General features: G+C 33.8%; 1 protein-coding gene and 1 long non-coding RNA gene across 2 annotated transcripts in view; both read right to left on the bottom strand.

Annotated features, from left to right (window-relative positions):
* The window catches only part of LOC127526581 (uncharacterized), a 182561-nt gene that overhangs the window by 122668 nt on the left and 46223 nt on the right, over positions 1–13670 (bottom strand). The window lies entirely within an intron of this gene.
* rce1a (Ras converting CAAX endopeptidase 1a) overlaps positions 417–13670 on the bottom strand; it is a 42200-nt gene continuing 28946 nt past the window's right edge. The window contains exons 5-8 of the mRNA XM_028803223.2: positions 11259–11426; positions 7236–7307; positions 6408–6470; positions 417–5317 (exon numbers count right to left, since the gene is read on the bottom strand). Of these exons, the coding sequence (XP_028659056.1) occupies positions 5082–5317; positions 6408–6470; positions 7236–7307; positions 11259–11426 (539 nt within the window). The 3' untranslated portion in view covers positions 417–5081. The remainder of the gene's footprint in view (positions 5318–6407; positions 6471–7235; positions 7308–11258; positions 11427–13670) is intronic.

The following is a 13670-nucleotide window of genomic DNA, read 5'->3' as shown; positions in this document are numbered from 1 at the left end:
TCTCTTCACAGTGAATAATTCCATAATCTCTGCTAAATATCAAATGAAATGCATTTTCAGGCTACATGCAAAAATATCATTTTTATTGTTTAAATCATTATGTGGTTGCATGGATTCTAGACACTTCATTTTCCTTGAAGGCTGTTGGCCTACCATTGCTTCTGCTTCATTTCAGTCATGTGTCCAAATAAGCTAGGGCATCTTAAAGGTCTCCAAAATAGACAACACGTTATCCTCATGTTTAATGATGCCTTCAACGGGTCTAAAACTGTCATAAATCTCAATATTTCCATGCAGTAAGAATGGCATTTTCACTCAAGACACTCTATGTATAGTGTTTATCAGCAGCAGAAGTACATACAGCTTGGGAACAAACGTTAAGCCCATGCTAGTTACTGAACTATAATTATTTAAGAAAAAAAAAAAAAAAAAGCTACACATTTTCAACAAGAAGTTCAAATGTGCTACATGAACAACTCATTTGCATCCCTGAATTTGTGTGAAATGTTACAGCTGAAGATCCAAGTCGTAGAACTCGTATGTCATCACAGTGTTGGGTGTGAAAGCAATAAAGCAGCACCAAATATGAAAAAGTTTAAATTCTAATACATCAATAAATCAGATGAGTTCTATGAAATACGTAATCTCAAATAAATTCTTTCTAAACCAGACTAGTATGAAAGTAGTGATACTTGATCAAAAAAACAGATGTAAACTCTGAACACTTTCTTTAGCTCTTGAAGTACAGGCTTAGAACACCATGTCATGATGATACAAGTGAAGCTCAAGACTGTCAAAGCAATATAGTGCTGTAATGACCAAGTAGACCCAAAGGGATTCAAGAACTGACAACATGGCCACTTACTCAACTTAGACTGAGTAAAACCTGCAATTTGCTGGGGAAAAATCATGCAAATACAAGTTTATTAAATTTTTAAAAAATGTAATTAATTTACATCAAATTATAAAAAGGATACTATTTTAGAATGGAATCCAACAATTCAAAAAATATATTCCAATAAATGCCAAGTATTTTATAATTCAACTAAAAACTGATCGTTGTCCATGAACATCTCGATCCAACCTATAAATGATATCAGCAAGTGCCCACATTGCTGGGAAACTTGTTTTGGGAACTTCCTACACTCAAACCATTTTGGACAAAAAGTTTGTACATCTTTTTCTCCTCGGATCTAACAGCAGTATTTAGGGTAGTATCAGATGGACTAATACTGTGCTATGAAACAAATCTGTTGTGATAGCTTATACCACACTACTTGCAAGAAGAGTTTTGATGCTCAGGTGAAAGATAACAAAATCTACCTTTCAAAATTCAGTTTGAAGGTGATATTCTGTACTTTGAGTTTGGTAAAAACTCGAATTCTCCTTACAAAAATGAATTCACAATTTGTTTTTAAGAATATAGCAAGAATTCAGCACTCTAGGACTGTGCTGAATTTCTTTATTTTACTTGTCGTTTTATTCTATACAAAGAAACACTTTAGATGGGTCTTTCTTGACACAAGTTAGTCAAGTGAGGGTTGAGTACAGAGTTTGGATTGTGTTCGGAACATGCTGTACTGTATATACTTGCTTTTTTCTTTTTTACATTGATTGTGTTTTGTTTATATGTTTTTGGCTCTAGATAAAATAAATAGCAAACCATTTTACTCAATACAAATAAGTAATTTAGTGTACAATAATATACTTAAAAGTCTAACTGTAATTATAACCTGCATTTTTCACATTTACTAGAGAAATTACTGTAATAAACACTTTAAGGGGTAGATTATATGCTTATATTATTAAAATTATTACCCAGAAAAATTCAATTTCATAATTGTATTTGGGTGTTCGCATAACAGTCTAATACCCAATTGTTTTCCTGCTCTGAATAATGAAAGCTATAGCTTCAGGTGCTCTAAAAGTAGGTATCACAAAACATTTCCACATACACAGTTTTTTAAAAGTAAACTAAACAGACAAACCTTTTAAAGTCTCTTCAATAATTTACAAACTAAACTAGAATTGGTTTCTGCTTTGCACCTGCTACTAGTTTAGGTTCAAACTCCTTTTAACCATGAACTAAATTAAGAGAGATGGTTAAATAATTGAAAGGAAACATTCAGAAAGCAATCACATACCAAGAAAGTAATAAGAATAAAAAAAATAATTTTGATGCTTTCAGATTATTTCATTATCCTAATTTCATCATGTACTTGGGAAAAGTAATGTGGATGCAGGATGTTTGTTGCTGGTGGTGACTGGAGAAGCAAGTGTGTAAGGTTATGATGGACTATCTAGTTGCAGTTCCCAACTGGCAAGCGACTAAGTGATTATATTGAAGGAACTGTTTTGCTGGTACACAAATGGATATTTCTTTTCATTACTCCTGCCCAGAAGCAGTGGTTCCTAATGTACTCAATGATTTATTTACTTCCATCAAACAAGCTTAATACAACACACTCAACTGCAAACCAGAATAGTGCTCTCTCTTTACAACTAATTTAAAAATGGAGAAACAGAAAAATGTCAGTCTTGTACATATTTATTGAAATCCCCTACATTAATTACTCAGACTTATTCAGCCGCTATGCATCACCTACGTCTATCTACTTAACATTCAGAACAAATGCAGAACATTATTTGCATTTTCAGTGTACAGCATATTAAACTGAAAGTTAAACTAACAAGGATGAATTACATGCTCTCTATATTAGCTATACAGCAACCTTCAAAAATATTTTTCATTAATTCCAAAATAAATAACTTTAAGGTGAATAAATGCGCATGTTTAGAACAAGTTGTACTAGAAGCCCGTTCAGCCAGTTTTAAAATATTCAAAAGCCACTTCCATGAAGTTATGACTTATTCACACAGTGAGATAAATATTACTTCCAACAAACACTCTCTCTCACAGACAATCACTCCAAAAATAATTGTACAAATCTATTTACTCACTTTCACAAAGCCACATCAAAATATTAACTATCATTTTGCTTAAATATTTTCAAATGTAGTGAAATATCAAACAAACTAAAAGACATCATGACAACAATTTCCATCTCAAGCAAACATGTATAACCTAGTAGTCTGAGGCAAGAATGATATTGATTAATCAATATTCAGATTCACTGTAGTACTACACACTATACTCACAATCCATCCGTTTCAGAAAAATAAGTGAAATAACATATTGCTGTGTTGAGCAAATGGAAAAATTGCACTTTCCCTACCATATATTCCAGGATACTCAGTAGTGAAAGACTAAAACATAAAATAAGGATGATACACCATTAACTATAAAGCATTTAAATGTAACATGAAAAGAAATGTTTGTTAAAAGGTTAATAGTCCAATCTAAAAAGTAACTGTAAAATGGCACTGTGTCAAAACACCAGTCAGCTGAAGTAAAATACAAACTGTCCTAAGTTTCAGCTATTTATAAATTACATTGGGAAAAGTATAAGAAAATTATTATTGCTACCATATGGATGATGTTCTTACTGCAACAACAAAATACAATATTTGTGAAGCAAGCATGTAAAAAAGTAACAAAATAGTAATCTTAACTTGTGGAAACAATGAAGCAATGCACTGAGCAAAGTCAGATTAATGTTGATTTTCATTTAACAAAATACTGGCAATTTAAAAAATGTATGCAATTTTTGCATCAGAAATAATAAAAATATAATGAAATTAGGACTAGATTAAAATAAATAACCTGAAATTAAGGGTCAAAACATACACATTACAGATCTCCACATTTGTGAAAAGATGAAACAAGTTTAACTAACTAGATAAATACTGCACTGGACAGGATGGCAACTTTTGTATAGCTTTTCTACATTTAATGTTTCAACACATTTTAAGCACCGTTTTTAAACAAAAGCGCTATATAAATGTAAAGAATTATTATTATTATTTAAAGCTTACAGACTAGGTTTAAATACCAAAAAGTTTGCAAATTAAAAACAAAAATTGCACATTTCAGAAAAATATTTTGTAATGCAAACTGCAGTAGTCCCTTTTAATTTACCAAAAATGAAATATTCTAAACTATATCAAGAAATCTAAATATCTAGGTATCTAAGGAGGTATTTTTTTATTCAAATGAGCCTTTCAGAAGCTCAGCTCAGATATATTTGATAATTTTTGTTGAATTCAACTTAATAACCAAAAATTACAACAGGATTATACTTAACTACAGCCATCCAAAATGACTTTATGAATATGCAACTTTCAAAGTCACTTGTAGCTTAATGTTTCTTTGCAAGCATTTTTAGAGGGGATCATTTATGAAGTATAAAATGAATAAGTTGCTGAAGTAACTACTAAATCAATACATCTTGGAAGCCCTTTGACTATTATATTTTGGTACTCCGCCATTATTGAAAAGATCTGTCAAGTATTTTACTGCAAGTTTAAATTATAAATATCTTTGGAATCCAAATATCCTTGGAAATATTTAACAGACTTCAGATTACCACAGTATAAAGATCTGAATTAACTTTCTCACTTATCAAGGGATCTCACATGAAACATTAAAAGGTACAAATGACACATCCTAACAAGGTGATGGAAAATATGTAGTCTAAGTAATCACACTATAATTCAGTCAAAAGAAATATGCAATAAATGCAGATGCTGCCTTTCACTAATGTCAGAAACATCTTGTTATACCTAATAAAAGAGGTTAAATGTAAATAAAAATATACCCTGTCCAAAATACTCTGCATAACCTTACAGGAAATAAACCAAGTTTAAAATTAGGGATATTAATAAATATACTGTAACACAACACACTCCCCGTACCACACCACAAAAACACTTCTTTTCTCAGTCAACTGCATATATGTTTTCCCCCAAAATATAGCTCTCTTTAAACAGATATTTTAAAATAAGTTTGTTTTTTAATCTGGAAAAAAGAATGGCATCAGTCCCTGAAGACTCTATATATCAATCACAGCATTTCACTAAAATTGTAGTTCCATTGCTTAAAAGCTGGCTTTATTGTCCTCTGCCCCTGAGCTGGCTATGGCTGCATTAATGGGGTATCAGACCGAAGGACAGACCTTGCGTCAGGAGCACAAAGTTCCTACCCCTCCCTGGGTCATCTGAGCCAAACTGCACAAAGGTGCACTGCCATAAAGCGTAGGATCTGTCATTGGGAAAAGAAGTACAAGGAACAGCAGCATGCCAAGCAGGTAAAAAGTGAAGATAGTGATTCTCTGTGAGTGCTCCAGCGCTGTACTTAGTGCAGGGAATCCCATGTAGTTACAAAATGAGTGACACAGCACTGGGCCCACAAGATGTCCTACAAAACAAAGGACAAACTCAGATATACTTTGTCAGAGAACCCATTAAACTAATCTTCTATATGTTTAGTTTGCTACATGAATCAATGCTTCATTTGTCAGGCCTATTGTAAATGAGTAACAACATAAACGATGACCTCCTATATGTACAGGAGACTGCCAGATATATTTCTAAATGGCAGCAATGTAATGAGGGTCAACTGCTTACAACTAATAATGCTAATTTCTACATTTATATTTTTTGGAAGGTTAAGAAACTCAATTAAATTGTTATCTGCTCCTCAGAACAGGTGCAGTCATGTCCGTAAGTATTTGGACAGTGACACAATTTTCATCATTTTGGCTCTATCTATCTATCTATCTATCTATCTATCTATCTATCTATCTATCTATCTATCTGTACACCACCACAATGGATTTGAAATAAAGCAATCATTATGTGATTGAAGTGTAGACTTACTGCTTTATTTAAGGGGTTTACCAAATATACTGTATGAGCTATTTAAGAAGGAGAGACATTTTTATACATGGTCCCCCTTTTTTCTGGGGCTCAAAAGTATTTGGACAAACTAACATAACATAACCATAAATATAATGATCATTTTAAATATTTGTTTGAAAATCCTTCACAACAAATGACTGCCTGAAGCCTGTAATGATTGCTTTATTTCAAATTTATTATGATGGTGTACAGAGTCAAAATTACATCATTGTTCAAATACCTGATTGTGTATGGGTGTACTTGTTTTTGTTCATTTAAATTATTGACAATTCAAATTATTTAACAACTTTTTTGCACACATACAAAAATACAGTAGTGTACAAAAATTCCAATTGGTTTCACTGCAAAGATAAATAAAATGCACTGAAATTCAATTTTCATAGAAACCAGTAAACAATCTAATTAATAACAGTTAAAATAATTCTGCAGCTTTTTATTACTGAAATAATTATATATATGTAAATTGCACTACAAAAAACGTCATTTAATATAATGAAATAGTTTCAGAAACAAAAAGATGGTAAGCAGGCACAATATTCACAAATTATATTCCAATTTTGTAGTTATATAATAAGCTAGTAACCTACCAGTTCGGACAAATATAAATGCAGTGTATGCTCCAAAAACAGCTGTATATGAAAACTGAAAGACTGAAAAGAGAAACACAGGAGAGGTTAAACACGGCAATATTTAGCTCAATATAAATTTAACTAATTATAGTATGAAATACACTTATTTATTTAAATGACTTTCAGTATAAATATGATCAATCAAGAAATAAATCATTATTCTGAAGAAAATGACTAGTCATATATAAATGTACTAATCAAAAAATTGCTATATATTTGTCTGCATTTTTAAACAATCACTAACGGATTCATCTTTCTGTGAGTGAATAATCATTGCACTTTTTGCATAAATAAGTGAAAATATGCCAGTGGAGATTTGGAAAATAAAAAATTATTACGTAGTTAGGAAGAGGAAAGCAGCACAGATTTGAAAATTACTTTCAGCCATTAACAACCCCTCTCAGCAGCTTGGAATGCTGGGGACATTAAAGTAGTGTCAAAAACACACATGGGTGCAACAAGTGACTGGCATCTGCAGCACAACTGCAAGAAGGCAGATTGTCAGTATACACTAGCTTACTACTGGCACATTCCATTCACACAAGAACAGTTCTAAATCAAATCTTCATCATCATGTACTGTTCTTCTTCTGCTCTACCATTCACACTAATGTAGCTATACATCTACAATACATACAGTGTTGCTGTCGGTGTTAATGCTAACTATACAGTTAACAAATGAATGACCATTCAAAAATGTACCAATTAAGCATTTTAAGCTTATTGTTATTATTAAAAAAGCTAAATCAACTCACAATGAAAAAAATTATTAAAATATTAAGCTTACCTGCAGATAAGAAAATGCCTGATAGTGTCCCTTGCCGGAATCGAAGGAGCTCAATAACATGATGAAAATGGGCTACAACCAAGGAAAAAAATAACTATTAAGGAGATTAATTTTCTGTAAAAGTACTGAAGCATTCTTCTGTAGTTTACTTAAGTGACCCAAGCATTTTAAATCCTTGCCTGCATTCAAGGAACCAAGTGAAGGATTTCACTATTTACCAAACTGGTCTTTCTCCATCAGTTAACCTAGGTGTAAAAATGTCTGACTGTACTTTTATAATGATTCATTTGTAAAAGTAGTTATACAACCTAAAGCTTTCCATTTATGCTCTTTATATACTACTCTTTGCAGAGAAATGTTTGTTTAAATGTAAATTTGCATTATTTGTTTAAAAAGATCACTTTACTCTTTTCCACATTCTAATTAGCTACTGTTGTTACTGAAGTGATTTATTTACTGAAGTGATATATCTTTTTTTTTTTTTTACTGTTTGTAAAGTCTGCATATGCTGGGTTCATGTGTATTAATGGTGTTTTCATTAAAGAACCTTGATTCAGACTGCAGCAATGTACAGAGACATCCTGGATGAAAACCTGCTCCAGAGTGCTCTTGACCTAAGACTGGGGCAACGGTTCATCTTTCAGCAGGACAACGACCCTAAGCACACAGCTGAGATATCAAAGGAGTGGCTTCAGGACAACTCTGTGAATGTCCTTGAGTGGCCCAGCCAGAGCCCAGACTTGAATCTGATTGAACATCTCTGGAGAGATCTTAAAATGGCTGTGCACCGATACTTCCCATCCAACCTGATGGAGCTTGAGAGGTGCTGCAAAGAGGAATGGGAGAAGCTGGCCAAGGATAGGTGTGCCAAGCTTGTGGCATCATATTCAAAAAGACTTGAGGCTGTAATTGCTGCCAAAGGTGCATCAACAAAGTATTGAGCAAAGGCTGTGAATACTTATGTACATGTGATTTCTCAGTTTTTTTATTTTTACTAAATTTGCAAAAATCTCAAGTAAACGTTTTTCACGTTGTCATTATGGGGTGTTGTGTGTAGAACTCTGAGGAAAAAAATGAATTTAATCCATTTTGGAATAAGGCTGTAACATAACAAAATGTGGAAAATGTGATGCGCTGTTAATACTTTCTGGATGCACTGTATATTAAAACAAACATTAATAAAACATTCATGTAAAATGAACATTACTATTTAAAATTACATATAATAAAATAGAAGTAATGCACTATGGCAGCACACTTTGAGTGTGGGTTTAAAAATGAAGAGAAAGAGAAAGATCTAGTGCTGAAGAGTGTTGCTTCCCAGCACAGAATAAAACTGGCCTGCAGCGAAAAGTAATTGCAGACCCCTATCTTGATGCATAAAATATTTATCTGGTTACAATGATGGTTTAACCTGTAGAAAAAAAAGTCATATTCCTCATTCAAATGCAGCAGTTTGCAGGTTTATACTTAATGTTACTGTAATTTCAGAATAGCATACATTCCGAAATTCTTTGTATTGACTGGCAGGTCAATTCTTGATGTGTTTGGCTAAATTTGTTATGTGGTACAGGCTTACATGTATCTCATGGTTTTGCTCTCCATTAGTTACAAAACCAAAGTATTTTTTAGGTGCCACTCCGACAACCCTCATTATTTATGTAATTATGGGTGCTGGTGAAGGCCCTGATGCTGCTGAATTAGCCATCTTATTAACGCCTGTGAGTGAGCAGAAACGGGGCTGCCGGGCCAATTGATACCCTAAGTAGCTCAAATGTCAAAAGCCTGCACAAATTGGAAGTGCATTCATAATGAATGCTGCTGAATCAACACCGAGAAAGGAGTATGAAATTTTAAAAAGTTGATATTTATTGGTAATTCAATACATTTGACAAGCCTACACATGTGTTTGTGTGTATATGTAATCGGTCCTATTCAAAGGAGTGACATGTCATAGGAGTGACATAACAAAGGAGTGAAACTTCAGATATAAATTTCAAACGAGTGACAACCATCCAACCAACCATCCAAGTGATAGTTGAGGCGACAACGATTTTTTTGCTGAGCGTACTTTCAGTTGTGTTAATTTTAATAATTTTTATAATTTTTTTTTTAAATCATAATTTGTCACTCCATCATTATGTCACTCCAATAAAATGTCACTCCTTTAATACGGTATTTATGTCACTCCTTTGTTAGGTCACTCCTTCGATACAGACCCATATGTATATATTCTCTTAATTCAATATGGAAGAAGGTAGGTTGAGCTTACATTTTTACACATTTTTTTTGCATGTTACCTTATTTTAGGTTTTTGAATACAGTATAATAAGGCAAAACACAGTGTGCTATTTGTCATCTGACATGAGATGTACAGTAATCCCTCGCTACTTCGCGGTTCACTTTTCGCGGATTCACGACTTCGCGGGTTTTTAAATACAAGTGATTGCCTGCCTATCGCGGAAGTTATGTTCCAGACCCATCAGCAACAGGAGAAAATCCGCGATATAGAAAGACCATATAAATAAACATTTTTATAGTTTAAGCCTTAAAATACCCATCCCACATGCTTTAAACTTATAAAACACACTTTGTTAACACATATGATATGTGGATGTCGGGCTAAGGATATGAGTAACATCTCACTATTATAAAACATTTTAACTTCACGCAAGACAAGACCGTGAGACAGGAAAATTGGTGATGTACAGGCTTTTAAATTATTGACAGGCACAGCGACAAGCAGCACAAAGCCAGCACAAAGTCCACTTCTCCTTAGCGTTCATTCAGCTCCCCATCCCCTTGACAATGCGAACTACGCCTCCGGGGAGGGGGGTTTGAGCTAACGTGCGTTCAGCCCTCACATACCCACACACACACTCCTCCTCCTTCTGAACGCGCAGAGCGACAAGCAGGCATTTTGGCAGAAGCAGCACAAAGTCCACTTCTGCTCAGCGTGAGTTCAGCTGCCCCCCTTCACAAAGCGAGTGCAGACACATTGACGTCTGATCGTTGCGTGCAGTGTGCAGTGTTGGTCTGCAGTGTTTAAGAATGTAGAAAGTGTTTAAGAGCATAGGAAGTGTTTATAAGAGTGTGGGAAAGGTTAACAAGAGAGTGAGAAAGGTTTATAAGAGTGTGGGAAGGGTTTATAAAGCCTTAAAATATGTATAAATAATAAAATATAGGTCACTACTTCACGGATTTTCACCTATCGCGGGGGGCTCTGGAACGTAACCCCCGCGATAGGTGAGGGATTACTGTATCTAATTTTAGGGACCCTGATGATGGTTAGCTATGTTCCAATATGGAACATCATAAAAATTTAAAAACATGACTATATATGGTGTATGATAATCGAATTAGTGTACAGTTATATTCGCACTTGCAAATCAAATAAATTGTGGTAAATGACAGAATCAAGTCTATGTTGATAATCTCAGACTGATCTAGTGAAATGATGGAAAGTACTACATTCTCATAGATTCACCATAACCTTTATAATTCACAGTTTCTCTTTAGTTTTGAAGAGCATGGATAATATTAAAGGCAACACATTAGTGGAATTTTTAAATAGATGATCTGTCCAGGCCTGCACTTTTTATGGAAGTTTAAATTTGAAATACTCCACATTCCAAGACAAATAATGAAAAAATACCCTTCAAAAATACAAAAAATGTATTCACTAATGCAGGGATTAGCCTAGTAAATTTGACAATGTTACATTGGACAACAGTCAAGGTATTGTTAAACAAAGGCTGTCTGATTTTTTTTCCCCCCAAGTAATAGTTTACAATTTCACACACCAGTGAACTAGATGTATTTCAAATGCAATTAATTCATTTACAGAATACAGAGCAGGAATCAAACCTGGATCAAACAACCTTTCTTTGGATTTAAGCCACAAACACACACAATCTTGAATCATCAATCAAACCACTCAAACTTTTACACAGTCACTATAAACAACAACAACAACTAATATAAATAGTTTTCTTTCTCCGTCTAAACAGTGGTATAACTCACCAACTCCAAAAAAGAGTGGACAAGTAAAGATGGATGACCATAGCCCTGCACATGGAATGAGCATAGGTAACATACAGGCTCTGAACACCAGTTCTTCAGTCAATGGTGCCACCACCTGGTTCCGCATCCACCGCATGTCTGAAAGGCACAGCATCCAGAACCTTGGATCTATGGAAACAAGATTCAAGGTTTCTTTATTTAGTCATGTTTACAGAACAAAACATGAAATTTACCATCTCAGTTGCACCTAGTAACAAGACAGAAAAAAATAAAACAAAACAGTGACAAGACAGGCTAAGGTAATACATATCTCTCTATTATAAAAAGAAATCCTGTCCCCTGTCCTGATAGTCTACGATACAAATCAGTAGTGTAAAGGCAGTCATGCAGCACACACAGCTCCAGGGCTCAGTGCATATAAAGTGTATAAGGTCAATATGGTAGAAATGAAATGAATAGGGTAGAAATGAAACATCGACGATTAAACGAAGAAGAAAGAAAAGCACTGAGAAAAGAGACTCAAATGCGTTGGACAGAAAAAAGAGCAAAAAAGAATAATTGAGGTGCAAATTCAGAAAATAAGGAAAGTAATTATCAGCCCAGAACAAGAGGAATTGAAAAAAAGCACGTCCAATCCGGCTCTTAAATAAATGACAGTGAGTAAAATGACAAAGTAGAACTTCATAGAGATGTTTACAAACGTTGGCGCTAAACACATGCAGAGCAGGTTAGAGATTATGAAACCAGGGAAATTAGAAAGGCTCAAAAAAACATTGCCGCTATACACATGTGGAGAAAGTTAAAGGATATGAAAGTAGGAAAATTAGAAAATATAAAAAAGTAAAGATCGCAGTAGCGCAAACAAACAAACTGCCTCATTTAATTATGTACCAGTCTAACTTTGGTTTTGCACAATAATTACTATACTATTGCACCTTAACACTTAATTCTACTTTATTCACATAATTTTACTTATTTATTATGTTCTACTATGCTGTTATCTTTCGATCTATGACTTTTTGTTAATCTAACTGATATTCTTCTAACTTTGCACAGTTTTTGATAAGCGGATCAGGATGCATTTCACTGCGTATTGTCCTGTATAACTATGCATGTGACAAATAAAGAATCTTGAGAATTTCAAAAACGGAGTTTACCGCACATGCATTTATTGGTTACTTTGTTAATGTATATATATTTATATGTCTGCTTATTTAAAAACCTAAATTTACCCCAGGAGTCAAAAAAGTTCTGTCCAGCCCTTGTACAAAAACCTAGACAAAAGCTGGGGTATCACCTTGGTAAACCCATGTTCTTTTGGAACTGAGAGAGGAAAATAGCACGACTTTACAGACAGGAGTCCAATGCAGAACTCTACTTACTTTGTTTACTTTGTAAAAAAAAAATTATTAAATGCTGATGATGTAGATCGTTTTGTCTATGCTGAAATTCCAAACAGAGAAACCTATCCTGACCTCATTAAAAAGATTCAGCATATTGGGACTCGCAAAATTACAAATATTGTTTTTACAGAAGTTCTGAAATAAAAGTGAAACTAATGAAATAGCAACAATTCAAAGAAAAAACAATCTTAAAAGTGTGTATCCGGAAAACCAAATATGGGGGTTGGCGAGCGAAGCCCCCTAGTCTACACAAAAATGTAGATAGGATACATATCAAACCTTAATCATTTTCTCCGATATTCCTTATAAAAAAGTTGTATGGCACTAGGAAGGAAGGAATTTCTGGAGCGATTTGTGTGGATTTTCAAAGAGACTATCCTTCCTGATTTACTGAAGTTCTACATATAATGGATGTCTGTCGTCAGTTGAGATGATTTCCCCGTTTCTTTAGCATTGTCCACTGACACACTCTTGCTAGATCATCTACAATTAACCCCAATAACTTCAGCTGCATGCTTAGTAATCTGCTGGAGCTTTTTTAAATTTTGGTTTGTCAGATCACTAAACCAGACAATGAAACTGAAAGTGATAACAGACTAAATCATATTGTGATAAAAGGAAAACATGGAGTCCTTGAGGAGAAATAAGCACTGATTGCAATTAGAGAATATTTTTTTGTTATTTGCATTTCAGTTAAGGTTGTTTTCTAGGCTAGTTCCTAAGTATTTACATTCATTCACTATTTCTACCTTCTCCCCAAAACAACAATGGGTGAACATACACATTTCTGTTTTTTTAAAATAAAATATAATTTCTTTGGTCTTTTTTATATTCAGAGTGAGAGTTTTTATTACACCAGTAGAATTTTAAAGCATATAAAAAGTTTTTTTAGTGCTTTTATAAAATCGTGACTACATGACGACCCAGAGACTAATTCCAAAGAAGGTGTTTATCAATTGGACACAGACTGAAACACAGACACAGGCATATTCACTTACACGGCACTACC

Source organism: Erpetoichthys calabaricus, chromosome 1 (genome assembly GCF_900747795.2).
Source record: "Erpetoichthys calabaricus chromosome 1, fErpCal1.3, whole genome shotgun sequence".
NCBI lineage: Eukaryota > Metazoa > Chordata > Cladistia > Polypteriformes > Polypteridae > Erpetoichthys > Erpetoichthys calabaricus.
Note: the sequence above shows the minus strand (reverse complement) of the source record. Positions and strands in the feature narration are given on the sequence as shown.